The 27,829-nt window shown below is 44.4% G+C and overlaps 1 protein-coding gene across 11 annotated transcripts in view; it reads left to right on the plus strand.

Moving 5' to 3' along the window:
• The first annotated feature begins 2,759 nt into the window (after positions 1-2,759).
• IL20RA (interleukin 20 receptor subunit alpha) overlaps positions 2,760-27,829 on the plus strand; it is a 50,346-nt gene continuing 25,276 nt past the window's right edge. For 3 of the 11 annotated variants that reach the window (XM_087775293.1, XM_087775283.1, XM_087775282.1), the window contains exon 1: positions 25,545-25,693. In XM_087775293.1, coding sequence (XP_087631419.1) covers positions 25,609-25,693 — 85 coding nt within the window. In that variant the 5' untranslated portion in view covers positions 25,545-25,608. Of the gene's footprint in view, positions 3,292-25,544; positions 25,694-27,829 lie in introns of those variants that run through there. The other 8 variants (XM_087775290.1, XM_087775291.1, XM_087775286.1 and 5 more) reach the window with 6 other exon arrangements.

Genomic DNA, 27,829 nt, shown 5'->3' on the forward strand with positions numbered 1-27,829 from the left:
ATCTACTAAACCTACTCAGGGAACTGACTGACAATGCCGGATACTGTACCTATATGTCAGATGCAGAGGATGAAACTGTTTAGGGCTCTCAAATCTTAGAAGAGACATAAAGGAAAAAAGAAGCAGCAGAGCCATAGGACTACCTGAAGCGTTCAGACCTGACTAGAAATACAGCAGCTGCCATGCTATGGATCTATGGGGATGCTGGAAATCCGAAAGCTTTTCAATTTGATAAAATTATAAAAAATGTGCAGCACACATACTGGGAAAAACAATAAAAGGTCTGAAGAAGTCTTGTGCTGCTATGTTGCCAACCAGATTTCACTTCCTCAGCAACAACGCAGGCTTACAGAAAGCAGCGCAAGAGTTGCAGGAACAACGCACTTCCATTCTGACAGTACCAGGATTGGTAACTATTGCCAACCCCATGATGTTCTGCAAAAGCCAATTTTCTCTTTCCATTTGAAATGCAAATTTCCTTTCAGCTTTGCTCTGACATGTAATTTTACTGGGGAAGGGTTTGGTAAAATGACTGGGGCTGTATTTTCTCTCTGCAATCAGCAGTAGTGGCATGTTCCCAAGACATGCTCCACTGGGCTCGCAGGATGGGGACAGGTACTCAGCTGTAGCATATACTGGCTGGGTGATCTGCACCCACAGCTTCTAGATAGCCTTGGTAATGCTGTAGTTTTTAAAAACAACTTCATTGTGCCGTAGTCTGTATGCTGCACTGCTGTTTACGTCTCCATGGGGGTGGAATGAAGAGCTCTAAATTACAGCCGGGGCTTTCCTGGAGGCAAGTCAGTTTGGAAATACCTGGAAAAGTGAGCTCTAGCCCTCCTTCCCTTTCCTCCTCGTGGACAAAAGGAGATCATCTGCTGTGGGTCCACCTCTCCAGCGCTGCCCTTGCTGGCACATGGCTCAGCGGTGGTTAGTGCACATGCACGCCACTCAGTGCAGGACACCTTTACATCGTTGGCTTGACTCCTTCTGGCCATAACTTTGCAAGACCCAGCTGAAAACACCCTTCTCTTGGTTTTTTAGTCACTTACAGAGCAGGTATTTTCTAACAAAGTGCCAAATGCCAGCTTCTGTTTCAGCAAAGAGAGAAATAAATGCTGGCTTCTAGGGCTATGGCATAGGGTGGGAAGACCAAGCAGTGTAATGAAAGCAGGACTTGTGCAACCTAATCTGCAAGCCCTCGCCTGCCACGTCACTGGGGGATGTCTGCAGCCACGGGCACGGCCTGTCGCAATGGCCTCATCTGGCCAAGTCCTTGTGTCACGGCTGAGGGTCCCGCCAATGAGAAATAGATATTATGTCCTTTAGACTTCGCAGTTACTGACCCCTGTGTGAAGTGGAGCCCATCCCACAAGTGATCTACCCTTCTTTCTTTCATGACCATGGCTGAACATTATCTTATTTGTCGGATGGAGCAAGAGCTTATCTCCCACTATAAATAGCTTTAACTTCCCGTTCCACTGGCACTCAGAAGAGCAGTATTCAACTACCAGAAATTCAAGAACAAGGCTCCGGAAAAGCTGATAGAGCAACAGCAATGGACCAGATGCTCCAGCCTTATAAATTAGGAGTAGATTATGCATAGCCAGCTGTACCATATAAATGCCCAGTTTTATATGATGCCATGATCCTCGGTGTTTATCATATGGCCTAGCATCTGGCCAATCCTGTTCATCTCTCCCATATATCTGCTCTAATCAGATGTGGACTTGGGGTTTACTTACTTGCGTGACTTGATCTCAGCTAAGAACTGCTCTCGTGGCCCAGGGGTGGGGTGCTGTTATGAAATGACTTTGAGTTTTGCCACAGATCTATCAGATGTTATCAAGTATTCCAAACTGCAGGGAATTAATCATAAATAGGTGGGTTTTTTTCTGTGGATTTTCTATGGATTTCAACGTTTGCTACAAAGATCAATGATACTAATCTGTAAAATCGGTCTGATAAGAAAAAAAAAAAAAGAAAGAAGAAAATAAAAGACTGAGAGTTAGTTTGCCACAAAGGATGCAGGACACAAAACAAGGGTACTTCTGCAGAGAAGCAGAGGGAAAGAAACGACACCAGTGTTCATCGTCAGGAAAGTGACAGTCTCCTTTGCAGCTTGCTTTCAGAATCTTTTATAAAGTCCTTCCAAGGAAAAAAAACTTCACAATTTAATTCCCCAAATGATGAAATCACTGGCTGTTTTATGGCAAGTCTTACATGTTGAGTCCACTGAAGGTCCAGCTCAAGCAGTCATTGCTGCTAGAATTTTGGCTTGAGATGGGGAAAAACGGGAAGCTTGAGCCCTGACACTTACAAGGAAAGTTCAAAAAGGGAATTTCTGAAAAGGCTCTGTCATCTGAGGTAAATATGGAAGACCCACTAACAACTTTAATTTTTTAAATATTGTGCTCTTTTCTAAGGTAGTGGGGACCCGATGCTGAGTTGCCTAGACATCCTCAATACTGCCAACGTGCAGCCCAATGGTATCACACTCTGATGACGGGGCGCTTCAGAGATGTCCTTACTTTTAAACACAGGAACAGGATGACAATGAAGAGCCATTGTGCTAATTGCTACACCTACAAAAGAGCAATTGGAAAATTGCCATTAAACTAATTTATTTCAGGCAACGTCATTCTGACGCAGCTTTTTTTTTGCTTTTTTGGGAGGTAAGAAATCATACAAATCATATTGATTTCCAAGAAACAGTCATAAGCTCTTGTTTTTCATTTTGTAATGACAGAGGGGTATTTCTTAAGATTGCTTGTTATGTGACCCTGGGTTTGTTTTGTTGTAGAAGTCACTTTTTAGCTCAAATAAGAATCCAAAGACCAGTTGAAGCCTTAGACTGCAAGCTGTGAACTTTCACCTAGATGCGCTGACCGTATGCTGAACTCCTGCCTCACTACATGAAGGAAGGCCCTGAAACCGGTGCAAACCGGGAAGATAAGGGAGCCGAAACCATCGGCAGAAGCTGCAACTATTCAAGATAAGAAAAGGAATGTCCTGCCTGGAGACAGGGAAAGGATCTGATAAGGAACAAGACAACCTCAGATCCAAATATTACTATTGGACCAAACCGTCGCATGAGGGGAGGGGAACTTAGGCTGTAAGGGTATAATTGCCCAGAGATTTCTTCGTTCAGGGTCCCTCCCCGGAGGCACCCAGCTCGAGCTGCTCTTCACCGCTGCACCACTCAATAAATTCGCCTGGCGTACGTCGTGTCGGAGACCCTGCTTTGGGGAAACCGAGGGACGAGCCTGAGGAGAGAGGAAGCGCCCGGGGGTGAGTGTGTGTGAGCGAGGAGTCGGAAAGGGGCACCCGTCAGCTCGATGGAGCTGCCCGCTGCGAAGGGGCTCCGGTCCGAGCAGTTAAAGTCTCAGGTGGGGTGTACGCGACTCCCTGAATCGTGTGTGAATGCTTGGGTGGTTGCTGCTCCCTTAACAGTTTAATAGCTGACAAGCACATGACTGTTATAGGACTGCACTAAGCTCTTATTTCCGGGCTGAATTCTCACTACAAATTCTTATATTGGGAAGAATAAAGCACCTAAAAGATATCAGCAAAAAAAAAAACCCAATGGGGATGTCTTTGTTAAATCAAACTTAAGCACTTTCAGAAGGTCTGTGAAGTCACTAATCATGCCCTGAGTGGAATGAGAATCAGAGAGATGAACCTGGAGAAGAAACTGCCAGAAAAGGCTGATTTAAGCTCTGAAGAATTAGAAAGAAACTGCAGAGCAGCAGAGCAACTAATACAAGGAAAGAAGAAAAAGTGTGTACAGAGAGGGGCTGGGAAGCAAAGAGCCTGTAGAATCAGAGCAGAAATGGGTATTTCAACAAGTTTACAAAATGGGAGCAACATGATTTGGCCAGCAACACAGTATAGCTGCTGGCAGAGACACTAAGCAGTTTCTGCCTTGGAAAAGGAGTGCTATATTTCTATGGAGAAAAACTCTTTTATACATGTCCATAGCCAAGGAGAAGATATACCTATAAGGATACAATGTTTATGTATTCTGCTCAGAGAGACCATTTCAGCAGCAATCTTAGAGGGCAAACAGCCCTTACCAAGAAGATTTCAAAAGCTGGAGAGAGAAATTTATCAGTGAAAGAAGCAGCATCAGTTACTGGAAAGGCTTAGTCATTGCAACTGTTGAAGAGACAAGCGTAGACACACAGTGGGACTCAATCACCTCAACACAGAGTCCCTCAACATTCAAGGTACCTCTGAGTTTCCAGAACATTTGCACATGGTTGGCAGACATGTGAGGGATCTGCATGAGACCCTCACCTCCCCAGGGTGGCAGCTGAAGTCATGAGGGGACATCCCACAGACACGCACTAGACATCTATGCTTGGGTGACTGAAGCTCTACCCCAGTTACTGAAATGCTACTGTAACGTACTGATGGGATAGTACCAGGTATAAGCTGGACCCTGAAGTCAGGTGTATATGATTTGTAGGGTTACATTAATAAATCTGAAGAGAAAACCTGGTTATGGGGATCAAACACAGATGAGAAAATCTTGGTGTGTACACTGGAGGTGCAGGGTGCCTTGGGCACATTAGCCTTCCTAAGGCCTTCCCTTTGCATTTGGATGATTACTTTTACATTTGAATGATCTTGTGGAAATGGAGTAGGAAAAGTGAATCTCTGAAAAGTGAATGTGAAGAGACTGCAGAAATTGAATGAGATCCAGTTTGGTATTGCTTTATGGCACGTTCATTCTGAATACCTTCTTGAAGCTGGTTCTCTCACCTGCTCAAATATTGCTACACTCTGATAAATACCATGAAAAATGATGCCAAAAGTACAGAAAATAATTAAATAAGTTAAATCTTTTCAGCTGCACAACAAGATGTATCATAATGCCATCCCTGAGCGCACAAGGCCACCATCTCTTGCCAATTTGCTTCTTAATGGTATTTGCCACAAAAAGATAGATTTCTAGAAACAACAGGAGACACAGTGACATAAACTGTAATGTACTTTTGAGTCCTCGAGTTTTGAAACAGAAGAGGCTGGGATCAAGCAGAACCAATGGGAAGAGCTGAGCAGGACATCCCCAAGACTAGGAAGCCCAACTGGGAGACACAGGGAGATCTCTTAATGTGTTTGTTCCAGGCATGCGCCTCCTTGCTCTGCAAGCTGTGCTACCACCTCAAAAAAGAAGCAGAGCCACAAACAAGCAAGAGCTACTGCAGCTGTGCACTCTTTTACTGTGTGCAAACACAGTACCTGTGATGCATTGGAGTAAAGCTGGCCAAAATGGCTTGGACTGGTAAAGATTTTTTCCCCTAATTTTTATACCTGCTGTATATTAAAGATAGCTGAAAGCACCAACTGATATTACCAGCAGCCATCTAAAGGAACATTATGTTGTTCATTTTACCATGACTGACCATTACAACAAAAAACATCCTGCTACTTCCAGATGAAGTAAGTGAAGTAATATTTTGGAGCTAGGTCATCAACATGATCAAGGAAAGAGCCGTACATTGAAGAACCCAACATCTGTGAGCTGTGGCCAGAAACATGACCTCTCAACGTTCAATGATAGCCAGTCATGTTATGGGATAAGGTGGGGAAATGAGCTAAACAGGGGAGGGCAAAATGAATAGCAGAGAAGCTTCAGTTGATTTTCCATAGGTCCCCACACTGCATGTGAATAAGACCAATGAAAACACTACCAGACAAATATCTCTAATGAAAAACTGGAATTTTACTGAAAGAAAAAAACATCTTTCATAACATTATTTTTTCCAAGTGAAAAAACAAAACAAGTTTCTTTTCTCTGTGGCCAAAAACCCGTGTCCTTCATTGTGCGGGCTGTAAGATTTCCAATGCCACGTCTAAATTTCCTGCAGTGGGACAGGAATGGAATTTTTCCTTGACAGTTCTGATCAATCTTTATTTAACATATCCAGTCAGAGCTCATACTCCAATCAGTAACCTTTGGGAATGCCTTCAGTGGCATGCTATTTCTCTGAAAGCAGAATAATTCAATAATGCTTCCTGGAACACAGCATACACCTGTGATCCGAGGCAGGAGGTAAGAAAGAGGACATTGCTCTGCACAGCCTTTAGTCCTAAGAGGGATGCTCACGTCAGAAGTTGAGGTTGCTCCGATCACCATCTGCTTCTTATTAATGACACCGCTGTGATTTCACTAACAGAGACTGACATATCAGCATTACGTTGACATGAAACCAAAGAACCTCCCCCACCTTGGGTCAGATGTCTTCCCTGCTGCAGGGTTCTGCTCCTCTCACTTCATGCAAGTTTCACAAATTACACCTCACAACACCTCATTTCCTTGCTGTGCTGGCTAGAAAAGAAAAAACCAACAGAAACAACACCCAAGAAACTTCTGCTATGTAATCACAGAGGTCCAGACAGCTTACTGAGGTTTACATGTAGCAAACTGAATATTAACGCCCCACTCTGCATTTCATTTTAGCTGGTGAATAGTGCAGAACAGGGTGTACCTCCATAAACAAAGAAGATTAAAATCATCTGCTTAATGTTTCAATCCAAACACCACTGCTAGTATTTCTAATGAATTTCAAAACTTGAGCAAGCTGAAGACTGAAGTGTGACCAACCAGTGGGCCAAAAGAAGGGACTGGAAGACATTACACCCATGTTACCCAGTTGGCAACCTGCAAGCAGGCTCAATAGAACACAGAAACTAGCTGCTTGTATTAATGAATATACTATATCAATAGTAATATTTCTTAAGTAGAAACGGGTTTTGAGGCACTTATCAAGACCTTCTGCAGATTACGTCCCTACAAGCCTTAAAGAATTTCAATTAGCTGGAGAACAACATGGATAAGCTCACCGAGAGAAGGTCAGCCAGTCAGTGAGTGCAAGTCCTAGGACATCCTTGGAATATGGAGAGCACAGAATTCCCCAGAGCTATTTACAGTTTCTTAATGGCCAAGTAGGAGAAAAGAGTGAGAGGTTCACTCTTCCCTCTTGGCCATCTTGCGTTGGCTGTCATTATTCAGGGGGCTGCATACTTAACCCTCATGAGCAATTTACTCAGGTGGCACAAACGGCTTCTAGGTAAGGACTGAGCAGGTACTAGTCCATGGTACTGGACATAATGGGTGTGGATGACCGTAAGTCTGGAGTGATATCACAGCTATTGCAGAGAGGCTGTGGAGCACAAGTAAGGACAGACTCTTCGCTTGCTATAGGCTGTGCCAAAATCTGAACCGTTTTCACAATCCGATGGCTAACTTCACGCCATGACGCAGGCCATCTGCATTCACTTGGTTAGAGACAGCGTCTTAGCCATGGTCTGTGTAAAAACACCAGATGTGAATGTTTCACTGCCATAGAAAAGTCATAATTGCTTGGTAAAGAGAATCCAAATTGCAAAAATATAAGGAAAAACAACCAAACTGCAGTCATAGGTATAATTTCTTTGTATTTTCTAAGTTTATATAGATTGGCATGAGCTGTGCCTGGAAAAGTGCATTTCAGAACTGAGGCTTTAATGAATGTTTGCACTCCTTTTATTTGTTTAAAGAAAAGCATTAAAAAAAACTGAGAATGAAACAAATTCAAGTAGGTTTCTTGCTCCTGAAACAAGTCTGCTTTTATTTTCTCAGAAGAGGTACATTTCTACTCAGTGCACACAGCTATTTCTCCACAGATGGAAAAAAACAAAGCTGAAAAGAACAACAGCAAAATCCCAAATCCCAAGGCAACATTTCCTAAATAAACCAGGGAACTATAAAGAGAACAGTCTGGCTGAACCATATATGGGATTATACTGACTTATTGTGGCAAGACAGTAGTAATGCAATGCCTTCCTCACTGCTGTGACTATAAGCTGCTCTGCTACTCTCCTCCCTCTGGTTGAGGAGCAGAGAGAAGTCTAGGGTCCTCAGTCCCAAACTGAGGATGGGGGCAAGGAACCTGAGAAAATATATAAGCAAGACCTCATCACTGCATCCTTTCAATGCTTCCAACCACGGTATCTGGAATAACTGAGTCACTTCCACATCTTAGCACAGTGAAAAGTCTTGTCTAGTTACACAGAGGCAGAGCAGATTGCCTCCCTGTTTTTGAACCCAGAGCTGAATAACCTACAGCCCACACAGCTGCAGCTGTACATTTGGAGCCCTCCAATCTCTGAGCTTTCAGCCAGCCAGAAAGCTCTTTATTTTTAAAAAAATTATCCCTGAATGACTCAGTTGAACAATCTTTCCCATATCGCTGATGCTTTGGGAAAAAAGTTCAGGCACAAGCTGTGCCCTGAGACATGACGTTTTCAGAGGAAAAAGAGCATGCAGACAAAATAATTCCCAGAACTGTGGTAATGAATGAGCCATCTGGACTGAAGGTCCCCTCAGCCATGGTGACAGGCAGTCAGGCAGGACCTCCCCAGCCTGCAGAGCTCAGAATTGCAGTTTTAACAATTTCAGCCATTTCAGAAAAGACAGCTAGAAAATATATTGTGAGCATGATCACTGTGTACCTCTCTTTCCCAGTGTAATTTGGTCACCGGGTGGAACCCCTCCTTTGTCTTCCCAGCAAATGTCCTAGGCCATTCATAATAAAATATTGTCAGCTCCCTCTAATGACTTCTGGTACTGAGTTTTCATCTAGCATGGACTTAGAAAGCCTCTCAATCCATGGAGTCACAAGAATCAGACTTAGTGCCAGAGAGCTACAACTCATCCTAACCCAAGAACAGTTGTGGTAGGGGAGCAAAGGGCGATGTGAACCAAGGTTGACCCACCACACTTCCACCACGCCATCAGTTGCACAAGCCAGAAGGCTTCCGCAGGGTTACTTGGTGCACCTTCTTTCTGGGCTACGAGAAAAGTTTGAAACATGGAGCGTCTTTGTATGACCACAAAGACCACAGTCATTTAAACAGCAAGCCAGCTAGCAGCGCTCATATTTCCTAGGTAAGCGGAAATATGTTCCAGTGAAGAACACAGTATTCAGAAACTATTGACTTCAATGGGAGTTAGTAATCTAAATACCCCTAGTTTCAGAAAGCCTTAAAACCTTTAATGTATTTACCTTTGCAGTATCCATGTGAAATAGGGAAGGGCTCTAATCTGGTCTATAAAGATATTCAGAGGCGTTTGTAAAGACATACAGGCACCCAATCACCTTTGAACTAAGTGATTCGCTAAGATTATATAGAAGGATTATGGGCAATGCTGGGAACTGGACCTTGTTTTCTCTGCTCCCGGGACCTCAAATACTAGACTGCTGTGACACTGCCTGTCACTCAAAAATGATTATCAAAGTAATACATGAATGCCAAATGTGAACATGGCTTCCTTTGCAATAAAGATAATGCCAGAGTTTATATCACAGTCAACAGACCCAGTGGTTAAAGGTCAGCCTGAATCATAAGAGCCAAGTCATTTTAAGGGGAAATATCCATTCTGGCATGCTGCGTTTCAAAAGACGTACCAAGTTACAGAACGGCTGGCTCAGCAGCAGAAATGGTGCTCCTTTCTCCGAGTCCAGCCTAGAATGACTAAAGACACATCCCTTTTTTTGCTACTTGGAAGAAAACACCAAAAAAGCAGCAAGACTTTTTCACTGAACAAAAAAGTATGTTCTCTGCTTCAGCAGAAAATGCCCACTCATTTACTTCTCAGGCCAGCAAAAATGTGGACCCTCAATCTACAGCTTGAGATGTTTTAACCACTGCGATGTCCTGACTTTTTAACCTCTGTTGTAATTAAAAACAGATTCCTATCAATGGCACTATTATGTACAAAGGGAACTGCATGAAGCAGCAGCAGTTTTGACTCTGCTGAACTTTATGTTGAGATGAATTTGGTTTTGTTATTCACTATTACCTCGCACAGTACTTGGCTCCTCAGGCCACAGAGGAGCATACGGCTACAGGAGAGCTGTGACTACTTCTGTAAGAAACCTGCAGCCTACAGAAATGAGCAGGTATTGCCTGTTCTGCCTACTGAGGAAATGTTTTTTGGAAGCGAACCACATGTGGAATTATTACCTACAGTAAAAGGAATAATTTTTCTATGGCTGCTGGCACCTGACAAAGTTGTTTCACGTCCTTACCACTGCCTCGTGCACATTTCTCCTTTCTGTCCTGACATAAATGTCAGTTGTCAGAATAAATACAGACACAAATACCAAATGGCTTGAAGCTTACTCACAAGAAAAATAAAAAGCATTACCTGTAAAACATGCAAAGTACACCTGAGGCGAGAGGGTTTAAATCAGTATTTCTTTAATATACTTACAACTTCTTTGGTCAGAGACAAAAAAGTTGAAAAAAGCTATTTCATAGCCCAGTGCTTCTGGTGCTCACATAGTACTGTGCTCCCTTGCACTAGTAATTATTTCGGTATTTTGTGTTACTGTAGAGACTAGAGAAAGCCACCTCAGCCAACATACGGCTCACTGGTTACCACAGCCCAATTTCACTCTCCTGCTCTGTACACGTCCACATCCCGGAGGATTGCACTGCACCACTGCGAGGGACCGGGGCAGCCCACCTGGCGCACACCGCAGCGCCAGTAGCCTGATTTTGGTGACACCCATCTTTACCTCCCAGGCAGCCGTATAGCAGTCAGCAGTGCAGCAGCTCCTCTCAGGCTGTGCTAAAGGCTGCACCCATAGGGGAGCAGCAGCAGCCCTCCAGCATCCAGGGACTCCTGGTCCTGCAAACAGCAGGGGTGAGATGAAGGCCCTGTACTTTCCCTTTCAACAGCTTGCCGCAGGGACAGCTTCAGGCTCCATCCAGGCTCTCCAGCATGCCAGGCAGGCAAGGGCAGGGCAAGAAAGCAGCAGTCAGGGAGCACCAATGGGCCAGATTATGACAAGAGAGGCAAGACAGAGAAAAATTCCAGCATGGGAGTATGGCAATAAAGAAGAGACAGTAACAGCAGTGAGACTTCTCCCCAGCAAGTCGGGCACTTCACCTGAGATTGTGCACTGCGCTAGGCACGATGCCTGGAAATTAAATGTTACAATGCCGAATGCCGCAATGCTGAATGTTGCAATGCGTGAATCCTATTTGTCTCCTTACCCCATGGAGCCCAAGCAAAACCGCAGAAGATGATTGTTTTAGATAAAGGCTTACACAACCCTCTGAGGAAGCAGACAAGAGGAGGCTAGGTGTACCCAGAGGAGACAACCCACCCCCTGTCACTCTAAAGCACACCACGTAAGAGCATCTTGCAATTTGCAATATGGATACATGTAAGTGTCAGCTTGAAAAACATATCACTTGAATGCTTGAAAATGAGAGCCTGCTTTGAAAACTCCGTGAGCATTTCAAATCTGGCCATTAGACGAAGTATCCACGATCTTTCCAAAGAAACCCGAAAAGGCAGCGAGCCTCGCTTTCCTCTTGAACTTCTGCATCTCCTCGGAAGGGGGAGCGCAGCCGACACCGCCGCCGCCGGGCCGGCGGCAGACCTCGGGCGGTGGCCAGGTGGCGGTCCTCCGGCTTCTTGGCACTCACACCTTGCCCATGCGAGGAAGTTTCAGTAGGTGACCTGTGAATTTTCAACCTGTCAAGTTGCCCCATACAGCTAAGTCTACACTCTGACTTTTTTTTCAGTTTCATTTATGCGATGACCTTAGGTCCTCGGCTCCGCCCCCCCCGCCCCCCCCGCTACACTGCCATTAACAGTCCACAAAGCAGATGTAGAAGCTGAAAGTCTGATTTCCCAAGGGTGAAACCTCTTACACTATGAGTACACACGCCAGTGACAGAAGATAACTGGTAGAAACTCAGCTGTTTATGATGCTCACTGCTATTTAAATGATTTGGTTTAACAGTATTAGTAAAACTGATAAAAACTTTTCCACAGCAGCAAAACCAGACCAGTAAGGACATGACTTGAGCGTAGTACAGAAATAGTACCTATCACTGAAGGTTTCTTGAGGTGAGATTTGTCAGGCGACGGGCAAGTGGCAGTATACCTGCTGTGTGATGATAACAAAGCTCAGGGGACCATACAGCGGCCATAATAATAAAACACCAGGAGGGCAGGGTTAGACATGAATAAGTCAATTTTGAAAGAGAAACTTCCATCTAATGTATGCCCAGAGGTTTTTTACAGAGTTTTGTGAACAAGCACACAATCCAGGCAGCCAAGTAGCTGACTGGATACTTGATCACCTCTGAAGTAGGCAGTCTTGGCAGCGCAGCCAGTCTCCAGCTTTTGTCCTTCTGTAATTTCCCCACTTTGCCATGTGATTTGCTGGAAGGAGGTGTCACCACAGCTGGAACCAAGTTTATGTCTGTTCTCAGTTCCTTTAAAGTCAGCCTGTCGCTCCAGCCTCTTGTGCGATTGCTGCTTGTCAATAACGCGCAGTAAGAAAGGAGGAAGTACAAAATATCGCAATGATGAGATTTGCACGGAATTGTGAATGTGAGGTGTAAGTCAGCTCAAACTGACATGCTCATTACCTTTATGTTACTCGAGAAAACATCGCAGCATCAACCGAGCAGAAAACTCCTCAGGTATTTTCTTACATTTTAGCATGGTCCCAACAGTATAAAGCAATGGGACTGTATTTTCTCTCTGTAGGCAGATGGCAAGATGACGTACAAAGCACTGTAATGATCAGTGTGAGGTGTTGCTAAGGCATGAATTAAAGCTCCTGGACCATAAAGTCTAGGATTTTATAGAGATGAACTACATTATGGACACATGCTTTCAGTGTAGGCTTATCAAAATTACCAGAAATGAAGATCATGCTTAGCTGATGGGTACTTTTGGGGCTGATCTGATTATGTGTCACCCATCTAGCTTTGTCTACGCCTAGCCATCTTCTCTTGCGGGAAGCCCGGTCAAGCTGAGTCCTCTGACATATGTTTTCAAGTGTTGAAACACATCCCATGAGGTAAGTTCAAATCAAATGGAGTTGAAGTTGTATCATTGAGCAGCCTCTTTCAGACCAAACATCACACAGGAGACTAGGCATTTCATTTAATTCCAACATTTCATTACAATTTTAATAGGACTCCACTGAAAACATACATCTGGGGCAGGATGTAGTTAACTAAATCAGGGCAGCAAGTAAATTCTAGGTGCTGAGGGTATCCTGCCTAGCCTCCAGTGGCCACTGCAAAAGAGACTTCAGGTCTCCCTATAACATATGTCATATCTACCTGTTCTTGCACATGTCCTGGGTACTCAAGGACATGGTAACCTGAGTATCTAATACTCACAACTATCAGAATGCTGCATATTAATACCTCTGTCCTCGTAGGTGGTGATGTATTTTTCGCCTGCAAGTTCTTGGCTGAGGTACAGCAAATTGCGCACCTGAAGCACATATCCTCACTCAAATAAACTAAAGACTGCAGTCAAAATGCGTGCAAGTTCTGCATCACTGTTTAGGTGTCCACTCTTACACTGACTTCAGACTAGCTCTTTCAGATGCTGTTAGCAGGGTGGTCAGGAAAATGCCCAAAAAAGCTCATCACCTGAGTATTGCAGCCCATACAGAACTCCATATTCCCATGGGCACGTTGTTATAAGTATCTCAGATGCCTCGGGTACAGGTCCAGAGGCCACCATGGGATAGCATAACCCTGGTCACAGTGAGTGCGTAGCTCTGGTGTGGAGTAAGCCCCTGCTCTTAGGACATACACCTGTCATGTCCCTGACTACGTTCCCGAGGCCTGTGTACTTTCTACTGCTGTTGCGCTGCGGCTGCAGTGCCGCCCGGCCTCACAGACAACCCGTTCTCATGACTCCGGTCTGGGAAATCTTTCCCCTTCCCTGCACAAACCATCCCTGCTATGTGTGGAGATTTTTGCTTACTTGAAGCAGCCACGGTAGGCCAGTGCAGAAGCCAGGATACCAGACTTAAAAGGTTAATGATCTATCCATTATGCTAAATCCTATGCAGCAGCACTAATTCTTCCTATTCGATCATCCTTTTCCCAAGAGCTCGGGACAATACAAGAGACATGGAAGGCTAGCTGATTTATTGCTTTCATGCAAAAGGTCAGACTAAGGAAGACCAGCCACTGGAGTCTGTCTCCTATAAACTTAGTACCTGACTAGACATTGGTTAGCTTGTCTTCAAAATATTCTTTGACACGGAGAAGTTACTATAAAAATAACACTTGGAGACTTTCAGTAACTTGTACTTCACTTATCTGTTTTTTCCCCAAAGTAAATGAGAAAATAGGTTTTATTCCCTTCCAGCATCACATATTCACTCTGAAATGAAAGCTAAGACTTTCTGATTTACCATATCAGCTACACCTATACCACGTCTTCATGTGGGGGTAATTGATGAAAGTTGTCACAGACGATAACCCTACAGTAAGACTGTAGCCAAGATTTCTGTTATTGAGTCAGAATACTCAGTGAAGAGAAATAAGTAGTAAACTTTTTTCCTTTGAAATAAACAGTCATATCTCTCACTTTTCAGCTCAAAACTACAGTTTAGGACTAGTGAGAACACATACATCCCTATACACACACCAGTACAAAAATGTGCCTATATGTGGTATATTTGTCTGTGTATATACAAACATATATGCATGTAACATAGATATGTATTTATTATATATGAGTATATATTCTCTGCAAGCTGAGAGACACAAAAGACCCTAAGCCACCACTTCTGAGCTTCTCTCTGTAGGAGAGTTACCTTCTGACAGCAAGATAAATGAAGGGGCAGCTGTGTTCATTCTCTAGCGCTCATGCTTGTTTAGTACCCTGATTAATGATGAGTGCTATACTTAGTCTAATTTATCTCTTGCAAGCCTTTATATGCTGTTCAGAACACAATGTAAAGTTTATGTGCAGATGCACCCACACAATAAAACGATTCCATATTGAAAATGACTTCAGTTTAATTTCAAAGTGAGTCCCCAAGGACCTCATTGCTAGGGACGCAGTATCTCAGTCTGCCTTCACTTTAAGCTCACATTACGGGTCTGTTGGCAGCCCGCAGGAGAGTTACAACATTGCAGTAAAAAGATGCAGTAGATATTGTGAGAAAACAGTGACATCCAGTTGCTACTTAGGTAGATTTTTTAGTTCATTTGGACATTTCAGAAAGAGAGGGAAAGAAGCAGGGGTACCGATAGAGAAAAAACCTTGCATACTAGAAGCCCATCCTGCAAAGACATATCTATCTGAAGAAGGTAAGAGCCTCTAAGCTTTACTCTAAGCCTCCTTCTGGGTGAAAAAGCGATTCCATCCCAGGAAAAAGTACATGTGGAGGAAACGTCATGGCATGAGCCTTCTAAAGAAAAAACAAATGAGGGAGTCCTGTTGTGTCCTTATAAAAGATTTTTTAACTACATTTCCACTTTCAGCTGAATAAATATTTTATGGGATGAAAGTAATTGATAAAACAGCATAATGGGGGATCATCAGGAGGAGTTTCAACACTTCTCCGTGGACCAGTTTATTGCAAACCTCTGCACAGAGAAAGAGCCACGTGAGCGAACTCCACGTGAACTGAGCACCAAACAGCTGCAGAAGCTTAGAAATAGCCTGTGGTGGCAGAGTGGGTAACAGGAAAAAAACGCTTTGTTATAAAGTCAAATGCACACGGTTAGGCACATGTGAACTCAACAACATTTGCTGGCTTTCAGCAAGTCCAGCAGAAATCATGAGTAACTCTCAAACTGGCGTGTAAGCTCTTAAGAGCAGGAGGCTTATTAGTCACAAACCGAAGGATCTTCTACGTGGAAAGGCAAAAATGAAAACCAAATGAAAGGATAGTTCTTCACATCATAACAGCAACAAAGCGAAGCCAGCTTAGACCACAAAGCCGTGCTCTGCATTTAGGTAATTCTTGCTTTTAGGTGAGATGAATGTTGCCATCTGTTTGGCAGGACAGTACCGAGGCCTGCAAAGGGCTTGTACATCCTCATCAATTGGTTAATTGGACATTAATTTTGAGACTAATCTTACTCAGAGTTGCAACTTCGACTTTGTCTATTTCCTCTTTGCTTAGTATTTAATTTTAAATGTAAGCTGATGCTCTTTGAATACAACTTTCCTAAATAACACTGCTCTAGGGCAATGAATACAGATATTCTTCTATTTATTTTTTTTATTATGGTATAGTAAGCAAACACAAACAAAATTTATCTTTAAACTCTTTGAGATTTTTGTAGCAAACATAAATTTAGCGCTTATTTTTCTGAAGCTAAGATGCTCTAATGTGTTTTATGTGACATTGGTGTTGATAAATGTAATGCAGAAGTTGCAGTTTCCTGCAGAGAGTGAATTGCTGACATTTTAAAAAACAGATTTAATAGGATTTACGATGACTCAAGTATTCATGCTATCAAGCATTTGTGTGGTCATATCGATTTCTTTACCATTGCATGGCAATCAAGTAGCAATAATGCTTGTTTCCTTCAGAAGTTAACAGTCTGAGTTACAGCTAAAGCTTTCAAAATTATACCCTTATGGCTTCTTCATAGGCTATTTGTTTCTTCTTTCAATTTCCTACAGCAACAAAATACTTGTAAAAAACTTGATTTCAAGGGTTAACAGTCTGATACTGGAGTTAAGCAGAGAAGATAAAATCAACAGAAACTTTATTCAGAAGCTATGAGATCTGGTCATTTTCTGAACAACTATAATGGAAGCAAAATTTCTGTTTAGGTTATTCCTGTTACGACTATAAATGCAAACTCATCTTCTAGCCTCTGAAAAGCAAGGCTGTGATTCATATACCTCATTTCTAATCGGTAGCCTCATTAAACTCTTGCAATGTTAACCTTCTCCATATGCATACATTCACTGTGTTGCTGCTTCTGTGAGCTTTAAAATCACACTCCACTTCCATGGGTTTCAAGGGACTTGCTTGCATCACAGTAACAATTATTGCATGCAGTGGCAGTAGAATACAGACTATTCATTAATCTATTAATTTATTCTAATTCCCTTGTTTGTCCACAGTAAGATGCCTGTGATTGTTGCCAATATCTTTGCAAATTAGCAGCTGTCTTCAGGAAGTAGTGTGTCATGTCCTGTTCCTAAGAAACGTGGTCATGGGTGTGACTGTCCTGAGACATCCAGCTGCAGGCTTCACGAGGGATTTCACCAGATGAAAGACAGCAAATCACCTCCTTAAACTGGATCCAAAGCATTCCCAGAATATTGGAGGCAAAGCCTTATTGCAGTCAGGTAGTTTGATGGTAAAGAAAAATAACCATGACAGAAAAATCCAAGGAACTATTTTATTAAAACTCTAGGCCAATTAGTACTCATCCAGTTACTTTAAATGCCCTACCCTCCTATTACCTCCAGATGCAGCAAATGTAGGCTGGACTTAGGCAGTAATCTCAGAAAGTCTACGCTGCAGGAGAGGTAGCCATCAGGGTACTTGGCTTTGTAGCACACATTGCAGAAACCAGCATAAAACACGTTGTTACCTGTTCTTTTACATCCTCCAGATGATGCTGAGACACCTCAGAGTCTCCCCAGTTCCTTTTTGCTGCAGCAATGCAGGAAACCCTCCTCCCGGTAACCCTGTTCCAGCCAAGGACCATACTCTAACATCCTTTTTAATCTTTCCTTTTTACTGCTGTCCTCATGAATGACCTACCCCAATTTCCTCTGCACATGTTCCTTAGTACTTACTTCCAACTACAGCTGTCCATGGGCCAGCCAAACCTCCCACCTGGTGACCAAGGAGTAGTGTAGATTCAGGAAAACAAATAAGAAACACAAATCAGCCTGACTTGTACAGGATGACGAGACGTTTGAAGCTGCGCAGTTGTATCCCTGCCTTTGCTGACAGGTGACGCCCAAGCACATGTTTCTTACCCAAGGCTTTTGGGAATGTGTGCTCAGGAGTTGCCCAGGTGAACAAAGCGTGTTCAAACCATGCCAAACCTGGGAGGCTGGACCATGCCAAGGCAGGAGGTTTGATTACATGGTTTAGTGGTAGACTTGGTAGTGTTAGGTTAATGGTTGGACTCAATGATCTTAAGGGTCTTTTCCAACCTAAATAACTCTACGATTCTATGATCTAACTCTTTCAACCAACACTTCTGATTCTGTGACACTGTGCTGAATTCCATTGAAGATGGAAATGGTGGCAATAACCACCTTTACCACTTGATCCTGGAAGGACTGTATCCACTTAAGATGTGGGGGACTTAAATTCCTTTACCCGGGAAGGAATGTCTATGCAGGTGCCAAAGGCTCTCAGCAGGATGTGTACGTTTCAACGGTCAATATTTTATTGACCATTATCCCAGAGCATCTGGCCTTACTGTACCTGCAGAGTGGAGACACGCAGCTCACCCCTAACCCCGAGAGAGGCCAGACTCATGGTGCAGAGGCACTCAGCACCCGCGGCAAACCCATCAGCCCACCTCCTAGGGCCTTCTCCAGCTGCTGTGAACCTCAGTTTCGGTACTCACCACGCTGCCGCTCACTCAGAGGGGATGGAGGGACCCAGGGGGAAATCTACCCTCCTGAACGGCTTGCTGTGGTACGGCAGCCCTCAACATTGCAGTGCGAAAGGTCTTCTGCCTCTACTATGTCTCAGGCACCCTCAAACTTTTACCACAAACCAGCAAACCCACTGACTCAAGTAAGGTGCTATGCAGCCGCCAGCCATGGCACCACCTCTATCAAACAACATCCAGCTACCCTTTAATGCCAACAACTGCATTTCAGGTGCATGCCGCAGCTCAAAGCAGCTGATGGAAAGTACCGTGTCACATCAGCCGTGCATGCTCCTTCACTTGGAAGCACTTTTTCCCACCATTAGGACAAAACCCTGCCTTCAGGCATCTCTCCTTCCTTAACAAAACTCTGCTACAGTGACACCTCTCCCTCCTTACATACTTGCCATCTCTTTCAGGAGTTCAATACAAGAGAAGCCATTCATTATTTATATGGAACTAAGCCTTCTCCATTCATTTGAATGACTGTTTCAACTGTCTCTTATGATTTATTAAGTATTTGTAATGTTTTTCTTTTTCTTTGTTACATTATCATAACACATCAGTATCACTTTGAATGGGATGGTTTCCACTCTGTTCCCCAGGGGATGTAACAGAGCAATATAACATCTGCGTTGATTACGTTATGGTGAAACCTTTAAATGCGTTGCTTCTTTATTCATGGTTTCTTGAGTATGCCCATATTTTTGCACATGTAATTCCTAGATGGCAGTGCTGCCTGGGCTAACCAGGCCAAGTTAGGCCACGGTCTGAAAGGAGATCCCCACAGCAAGCACACTTTAAGTACAATTCTGGACGTGTCATGCCTACCTGTGTGACAGCCATTCAGTCTACATGTCTGCGGTGAACCCTGCCCTCTGTGTGGTGGCTCCGGTCTTATTGCACATGTGATGAAGAGCCCTGACAATATAATTTACCTAGATTCAGGCTTCTCTGATTTTTAAGACATGACTGACTCTGGGCACCTACGTTAAGAATTATGTGTGGCTTTCTAGCTGCCTGAGCAAGGGCACTAATCACAACAAGATCTTCCAAAGTGAATTGGAGGCCTCCATTTCAGGAAGACACCAAAAATAGGTGTTGTTGTCAAAACCTGAACACTTGAACAGGTGACTGAAAATCAGGCTTTTTAAAGCTCAGGCATGTTAGCCATCCAAATATGGTAGCGCCCCAAACAACCAGCCTTCAAAAACCTGCAGCTGCTCAAAAATCATTTATGAACATAGAGTAAGCCCATAAATACAGATGTCTGACCTAAACACAGCTGAGATTGCATCATTCTTCTATTTCTCGGGCCAGGAACGATACGTATAGGAGCAGAGGACACAGCTGAGACACCTGTCTGCAGTTTCTAGGCCAGGTGCCACAGTATGAAGGGCAGGCTGTACGCCGAGGACCCAGGCAGGGATATATTTCCCTTCTGATTCAGGTGTTTCCTAGACTCATTTCTGTTCTACAAGGCTGTATCTGAAGGTTATAAATGTTTCTGATAAACAAGTTAAGAAGTCTGGTTTGCAGGACAGGCACGTTTTTTAGCATACCATGATCCTGGTTTTCCAAAGGTTCATGAGAGACCTCCTGGGAGTCAGGCTCAATCCATTCTACTTTGCACAGCAGGATTTCTCTCGCTGTGTCTCACTGTACTGCTTAATTATCCAATAAATTAGTAAAGAGAAGGAGATGAAAGAAATAAAATGGCTTGACCAGCTCAGTGAGACCTACGCATACAAATGACTTACTGAATCATCATTTTCCTCTACTAAGCCCTCCCCAAAAGACAGCAGCGTGACATGCAATTCATGGTCAATCCATTCAGGCTGCTCTTGATCCCATTTAACCCTTGGGTGCAACCTTCTGATATTCTGGGCATCGTATCCTTAGGACAGGATAAATTAAGTCTCTTCGGGAAGGAGATCAGTTGCTTTCCTCTTGAGGAGGCATTAACTGATTTCCACCAGCAGAGGATCTTAACTCAGAGGCACACTTCATATTGGACGCTGTTGGGCTCAAACATTTCTCAGAGCTCTTTGTGCTTCAGTGAGTGTCCTGGGTCAAGCTCCGTCGGCGCTAGTGCTGTTATGATTATTACTTCTCTGTCTAGGTTAGATTTTTCTGTCTCGGTGAACTCACCTTGGATTTGGTTTTACAAAACAGGAGGAGAGCTTTTGGCTGTGGTCAGTGCTTAGGCCTGCTGCCTGGACTATGCAAATCAGGATTTGTAAATACGCCGTTCAGAATAGCTCTGCAGCTGTGACTTTGGAGGGTGGAAGAATGATTTTCACTTCCCTTATTAAAATGGTTTAACTTTACAGGTTTTGGTAATATCAGTAGATGGAGTCAAATCAAGACCACATGCCATATCCTCCTACATTTAACACCTGATGTAATAAGATGGTGAATCATAATTAGTCATCTTAGTTGAATTAGAGACCGGGAACAACTCTGGTAAAGGTATTAACAAGTGTGGTCACTGAAAGGCTTACCATGCTTTCCTGCTCTGTTAGTCCTTACAAGCAGCAGTTTATTTTTATAGAGATTATTGACAGCATGGTAGATTCAGTAGTCTGAGGCATTTTGCTGGCAGAAGACCATTTACTTTGGTATTTCCTTGTTGATAAAATCCAGAGCAGAGTGTATAGCTATGTCTGCACTGACCTGCAACAGTCAAGAAGGTCTCCTGAGGAAGACGCCCTTCAATTCAGCCATGATGGGGAGGAGATGAGAGTCAGCTGCAGGTGGGACCATCTCATCTGGCACAGACAGCACTGCCACTCTGGCTGCTGTGGAAGGGGATGGGGTGGGCAAGGAGGTGTATCTCCATTTCCACCCTTTTCACTTAAGGGACCCTGTATGCGAAGCGTCCACACACATGCTGGAGCTTGGATATCAGAACTTTTTCCTTGGTCATGTTTGCATTTATTAGCAACAGCTTGTAAGAGGCAGGAGGCAAAGCATTTGCAAAAGATCCACAGTTTAATGACCTCCAGGGTTTAGAACATGTACTAATCTCATTCACCTGAGCTTGTGCTTCAGGGAGTGCTCTGGAAAGGTGTCTTTCTAATCACAGCTGTGTGTAAGGATTTTTGATTGATGCTGATTTGTTTTACTTATGAGTTTAAGATTACTTGTTTTGTTTAGTCAACCAGTCTACAAAGAGCAAAGGAAGATGCAACAAGCAATTTTTAAGGTATTTCAGTTCACTGTGAGCAACAGCAGGACTGAGACATTTCCTTTTCCAAAGTTCAGGAGAAGAACACTGTTTAAACAAGATCTGTTGATCTCTTACCCAAGCTCTTACTGAAATATAAACATCTGATCCTCTTGTTTCAGCCTATGACTGAAAAGAACTGTGCTATTTTGCATACCTTGGAAATCATGAACTTTCATATAATCTTTTATAGTAAATGACAAAAATATCTTAGGAAACAAGATGATGAAGAATCTCTTTCACAAGAGGTACTTTATGGGGGAAGATGAATAACGTTACACTGAAACTAGTAGCATGAGGAATAACCTATAAACTCTGTCTGGAGGAGCATGAGTCATCAATCAAAACTCTCTTCAGTAACACTCAGAAGAATTTAATTTTGCCCTCCTCAGCCTTCTCTTTGAAAGCTCTGACAGATTCACATATCAGGGAAGGAAAAAATGCTATTTAGCTTGTTGTTGCCTAAGTATATATTTCTTTTCTTTTCAGAATGTGACTGAATTTCATAATGAAAAGGAAGAATCACAAATGAATGAGTTTTGTTTGTGTTTTCCTTCGGATACGTTCTTGTTACAATTTTTTAAATAACAGCATGGAGGGTAGCAATGCTAGCAGTGGAAGAGTCTTCCCATTGATATGGACAGTATGCACTTATTTCCCATCTACCTTCTACTGAGCTGAACAGCAAGGCCATTGCTTCTTGATTGCACCAGCAAAATCTAGTAGCCTGCGCCTGAGTTTTAACCTGGCTGGCAGAATGAAGATTTACAGCACAGTACTGATGGGTATGCAAAGGAGTTTGCAAACGTGAAAGGCATAAAAGTGTACATTAGCAGACAAAAGCATCGCAGGCTAACCCTAACTCAATTGGTTAAACCAAAAAAACTTACAACTGTAAGGTGGCTGGCATTCAGGATATACAAGGCACACAGGTCTGTTCCTATAGCGAGCACAAAACACAAACAATGTCTTTCTCAGTTCTGGATTTCAAAACATACGTCTGATAGCATCTTTTAATATATTCAAGCACTTTTTCTTTTAAGTTCCACTGAAAAATACTAAGCTGCAACTGTTCTATCGAATTAATGCAAAGGCAAAAATTTCCTGAAATGTTTCCTGAGTAACACTGTAAGTTTGTCTTTTCCACGTATAATTTAAAAATTGGCCAGGGCAGTCTCCCTGCTTGTTTAATTACAACCATTCAAATATTTCCAATCCAGCAAGGCTGGATTGGATCGTGGCCACATCTCTGAACTTTCCAGTTCCATCCTAATGCTCACTTTGTTCTTTATTAATACATTCAGCAATGTCTGATGCTATCTGCATTTTATTTATACTCCTGAGTTAAACTAATTACAGAGTAAAGCATAGGCTCTCATTTTCTGAGGCACTCGCTCTATTTGCTGGTGGGTGGAAAAGTCACAGAAAAATTTTTGTCTTCACTGTTCAGCAGGCACAGATACAGGGGGGATGCACCAGCAGCCTGATGTTCTAGAGCAAAATCAAATTCTGTTTTGTCCAAACAAGTTTTTTTACTGCTTGCGGACAATAAACATGATCTGTAGTAATATCTATGCAGTCCATCTACCTCACTTTTTGCCCGTTAACACGCCCAATAATATCACCACCCAAGTGTAGTCAATATATCACCACCATCTGGCATAAACACGAGGCCAGACACTGCATGCCTCACTCAGGCAAATTTCCAATGGAAGCCAACAGCAACTTAGACTGAGAAAGGAGCATAGGATTACTGATAGCGTTGAAGCCAAAAGCTGTGTGTGTTCATGTACACACGCATACATGCGCACCGTTCCATAAAATAACCATATTTCTTAGAAACATGAGCAGTGCTCAGAACGAGAGGGAGATTGCTGAAAAGCACAACTATGACTTGATTTCAGTTGCGTCTCTCGTGACCAGGGAAAGGGAAAGAAAAAAAAAGGATCCTAGCAGTCCCAGACTGATGCATTCGAGCTGGGTAACACCCTCAGTGCTGTCACGCTCAGCATCTCCTCCCTCCTGCTGGGCTTCTGGGGCTAAGGAGGTCAGGTGAAGAAGCAAAGGAACACCCCAAGCCTGCCAGCAAGTTCCTTGGAGAAGCAAGCTGCTCCTTAACACCTCTCACATAGCATTTTATCAGCAAAGATTTTCATCTTTTTCCCACGCTTGTTTGACAAAGGCAGGAGCTAATCCCAACACCATCTCATAGTCCCAACAGCTAAAAAGGAGTATAAATCAACAGATCTATTGGAAGTTTTTGCAAAATTAACTGGTACATAATCCTAAAGGGAATTCTGACTTTTTCCATTGTACAAGTAACTGCACTTCTTGAACTATTATAACAAAGAAAAAATTATTCACCCAACTCAGTCTTTTAGCCACTTTGGATAGAAGTTAAATTCTGCTCTTAACCACTCTCTTCTACAATCGATCTGGAGTAAATCTACAGAAGCTAAGGGCTAACCCAAATTTGCCATGATATGAATGAGAGATACTCTGTCCTGCTAAAATTAGTTAGATTCTTCTATCACTAATTTGTTATGTATATCCTTCATTTCAGAAAAAAATGGAGTTGGAGAAGAAAAAGACCAAATTAAAATGGAAGCAAAGCTCCACTGTCAGGGGCGGTAGAGGCAGTTAGAGGTGACAGCAGAGTGTGCAGGCAGTGCCAAACTCTGGCAGCAAGCAAAGATATACAAATGCTATTTTTTTTTTTTCTTCAAGAAAAAAAAAGAAAATGGAAAAGGAGACACTGAAATTGAGGGTCTAGTTTCACTCTTTATAACCCTGACAGACTTTAACCACTTGTGACAAGGTTTCCCGTCTAGAAGCCAGGCTGAAGTCTTCCTCAGGCTTTAAGCCAAGTCAGCTGGGACATTTCCAAGAACAAGGGTAGGGGAATAAAAAAAAACCACCAGAAGGTCTCCTCCCCCCACTTCTGCTTAAAATGCCAATGGTGTTTATCCACAAGAGTTCAAGAAGTTTCAACCAAATGGGGAAAAATTTCCAGTTCAAAAAAGCAGTGAGATCTTTCATCAAAGTACCTTTTTGGTACCCTTGCTGACCATCACTTCAAAGTGGATTGATATGCAGCAGTCAGGTATCAGCTCTTGCTTGTAGAAAAGCCTGAGGGAAATGGCAGGGGGTTAACTGGTGATGAAAGGACAGAGAAACTGAAAACTGGCAAATGAGTGCTAGGATGGGGGAGATAAAAAGGAAGGGAGCAAAACAACCAGGACGACAGTGAATAGGTCAGTTGGCAGGAAAGGAGCTGACAGGGGTCCGTCCGATGGAAGGAGAAGGGCCCATGCCACGGCACTTGCAGCTGCTCGAGCCTCTTCAAGTATTCAGTCTGTAGCACCCCATGAGCACTGCATGCTCCCTTTTGGGCTCCCTCACCTCCTCCTGCTCTCACTGACAGTTGCACTGAGCAGCTCCACACAAACTCAAGGAGAGCTCTGTTCGCAACAAAACCATGTTATTTCTCGTTGTCCCAGAGTCGCTGAGGTGGGAACGCACCTCTGCAGACCCTCTAGTCCAACCAGGGTCAGGTGAAGCAGGCTGCTCAGCTCCGTGACCAGCTGAATATCTCCAAGGATGGAGACTCCATAACCTCTTCCCCTGTTCAAACGTGCTATTTAATGCAAAGCAATGGGAAAAATCGGACATCTGCACACCCAAAGATGCTGGCCTTCAGCTCCCTCTGCAAAAAAAGGGGTATAACAACACCACGCAGCCCCCCGCCTGCCTCCACGGGCCCCCGCGGGAGCCCCTCGGCCCCCGCACAGCGCAGCGCTGCCCGCCCGGCTCCGGCTCCGGCTGCGGCTCCGGCTCCTCCTCCCCTCCCGGCGCGCCCCGCCCGCCGCCTCCTTCCACCTGCGCGGCGGCGGCAGCGGCGCCGGGGAGTCGGGCCGTCCCGTCCCGTCCCGTCCCGGGAGATGTGAGCCCCCATGGGCGCCGGCCAGCCGTGGCGGGGGCCGGCCTGGCTGCTGGTGCTGCCGCTGCTCCTGCCGCCGCCCCCCGCCGCCCATACAGGTAGGTGGCGGCTCTGCCCGGCCCCGGCCCCCGCGGGGGATGCGCAGCCTTCCCCAAGCCGGGGGTGGGAACCGGGCTCTCCGCGCCGCGGGTCCCCGGGGAAATCGCGCTCGGTTATCCTGGCACGCCGGCAGGCAGAGCTGGCCCGGCCCCGCGGGGTCATCGTGCCGATCCGTCCCGTCCTGCCCCGTCCCGTCCCGTCCCGTCCCGTCCCGTCCCGTCCGGCCGTGCTCCCCCAGCCCGCGGCCGGCCGGAGCCCGCGCAGGCGGCCCGGGAGTCGGACAGCGCCGCAGCCCTGGCCCCACAGCTTCTGCTGCCGCCGGTCGGGGCAGGGCCAGGGCTGGGGCGCTGTGTTTCGTTCGTGTTAGGCAGCAGTGCCTTTATTTCATGTTCGTGTTTCTGGCCTCCAGTACCTCACTGGAAGAGGACTGGATATTTCTGTAATGTTGCCTTGGCTTTTCCTTTTCTCCATAGTTACGCTGGAATTAGGTTTTACAAGCTGTACGTTAATTCACGTTCGTGCTCTTGAGATGGGCCTTGTTATATGCATCGGGGTAATCCCCCGAATATCTTCAGTGTTTATATCTTCCTTTGTGCTTGACAGTCGCCAGACCCAGGAGTCCTACCTGAGCGGTCAAGAGACAGGTTAAAACACAAGGCAGGGTGGGTTTTTGGCAGAGAGATTCAGCTCGTGTGGCAGTGTCCTGAGTGGCTCCCATTCCCTTCTCCCACCTGTAGACCAGAGCACTCCTCCGGTGACAGCCACGCACAAGGAGACGGAGCAGAAAAGGCGGCAGCGGGCTGTGGGAGCAGCTCGGATAGCAGACGGTCTAGGGCACGAGCAGTGGTGTTGCCAAGCTGGAATGAGCTTGTAAACCGTAGCTGTTGGATGTGTGTGCGTGGTGGGTCCCCTGCTGCTGTTAAAAGCATCACACACGATTTCTTTTTTTATATCAGATCTTCTGAGAAACCTACTCTGTCTTCGTGCTCTTGTTCTCTGCCGCAAATATCACCTCTGAAACAAAATACATAAGGACAGAGTCTGCTCCCATTTAAATCCACAGCAAAAATTCCGGATCCTGTGAGAGCTGGATGGTAGGAAGGACTGTTCTTCATACCCTGAATGCTCTTGCGTAGCACTAAGTACTGTGTCTCAGTTAACTCTTTTGACAAACTAGTCCATTACGCGTCAGTGATTTTGCGTGGCTTTCAGAGGTCCCAATGCCAGTTTCTTTTTAGGTAACTGACCACGTCGTTTTCATCTGATTTAAGTCCACTGATCATCAGTGCAGGTGTTCTGAAAAATCTGTATAACTGGCATTCAGTTGCCCTTTAAAAAAAAAAAAACTTAAAATTTGATTAATACTGGTTTGGCTTCCAAAGAAGGTTTAGAAGAATGTCAAGGGAGTTACGGTGGTTTTGTCTAATGGTTGTTCAAGGGAGAAGGGAATCTGTTTGCACATTCCTGAGGTTTTAGCTGGACCTAATTTCAGGTTTTTGTTGACAGCAATACCAGCACGGAAGGGAGAGCCGTGCCTTTCAGTAAAGGCTTCGAGCTTCCCTTTTTCACCTTTTCAGTAAAAGTTGTTTTAATTCAGCCTATCAGTATTTTGCTAATAATGGAAAAAATTGTATGAGGTGCAGAACTGTCATAGCAGTGCTCCTGCTCTTTCTCCAAAGTGAAGCGATAGGTAGAGGAGTCTCTTTTGGCTACTTTCTTCCAACAGAAGCAGCCTGGGTTGCCAGCTGCAAGCAGATGCAGTCCTGAAAATACTGCAGTTGTCCTGAGGGCTTGATCTGGTGCTGGAATAGGAACAGGCTGTACAGGAGCCCAAGTGCCATGGAAAGCGGTTTTACAGCAGGACTTCACAGACTCGAGCTCTTGCATCTTACGGGCTCCGTGCTGTGCCCGTCCTTTTGGGTTCTCTTGTTGAGTTCCTTTCTGAACTCTCTGGCAGCAGCATTTAAATACTAACATAGTTTGACCTTTGCAAAACACCTTTCGTCTTCGCTCTGGTGTGCCAGTGGGTACAATTTTATTCTTACAGGCTTTACCCCGTTTTGCACAGGACAAAAATTTGATTTGCCACTGCACTCCAGTGGGATTTTTGTAAATTGGTGTTTCAGCAAGGAACA

This window comes from Nipponia nippon, unplaced genomic scaffold (genome assembly GCF_047370975.1).
Source record: "Nipponia nippon isolate SJK-2023a ecotype South Korea unplaced genomic scaffold, ASM4737097v1 scaffold_4, whole genome shotgun sequence".
NCBI classification, from domain to species: Eukaryota; Metazoa; Chordata; class Aves; order Pelecaniformes; family Threskiornithidae; genus Nipponia; species Nipponia nippon.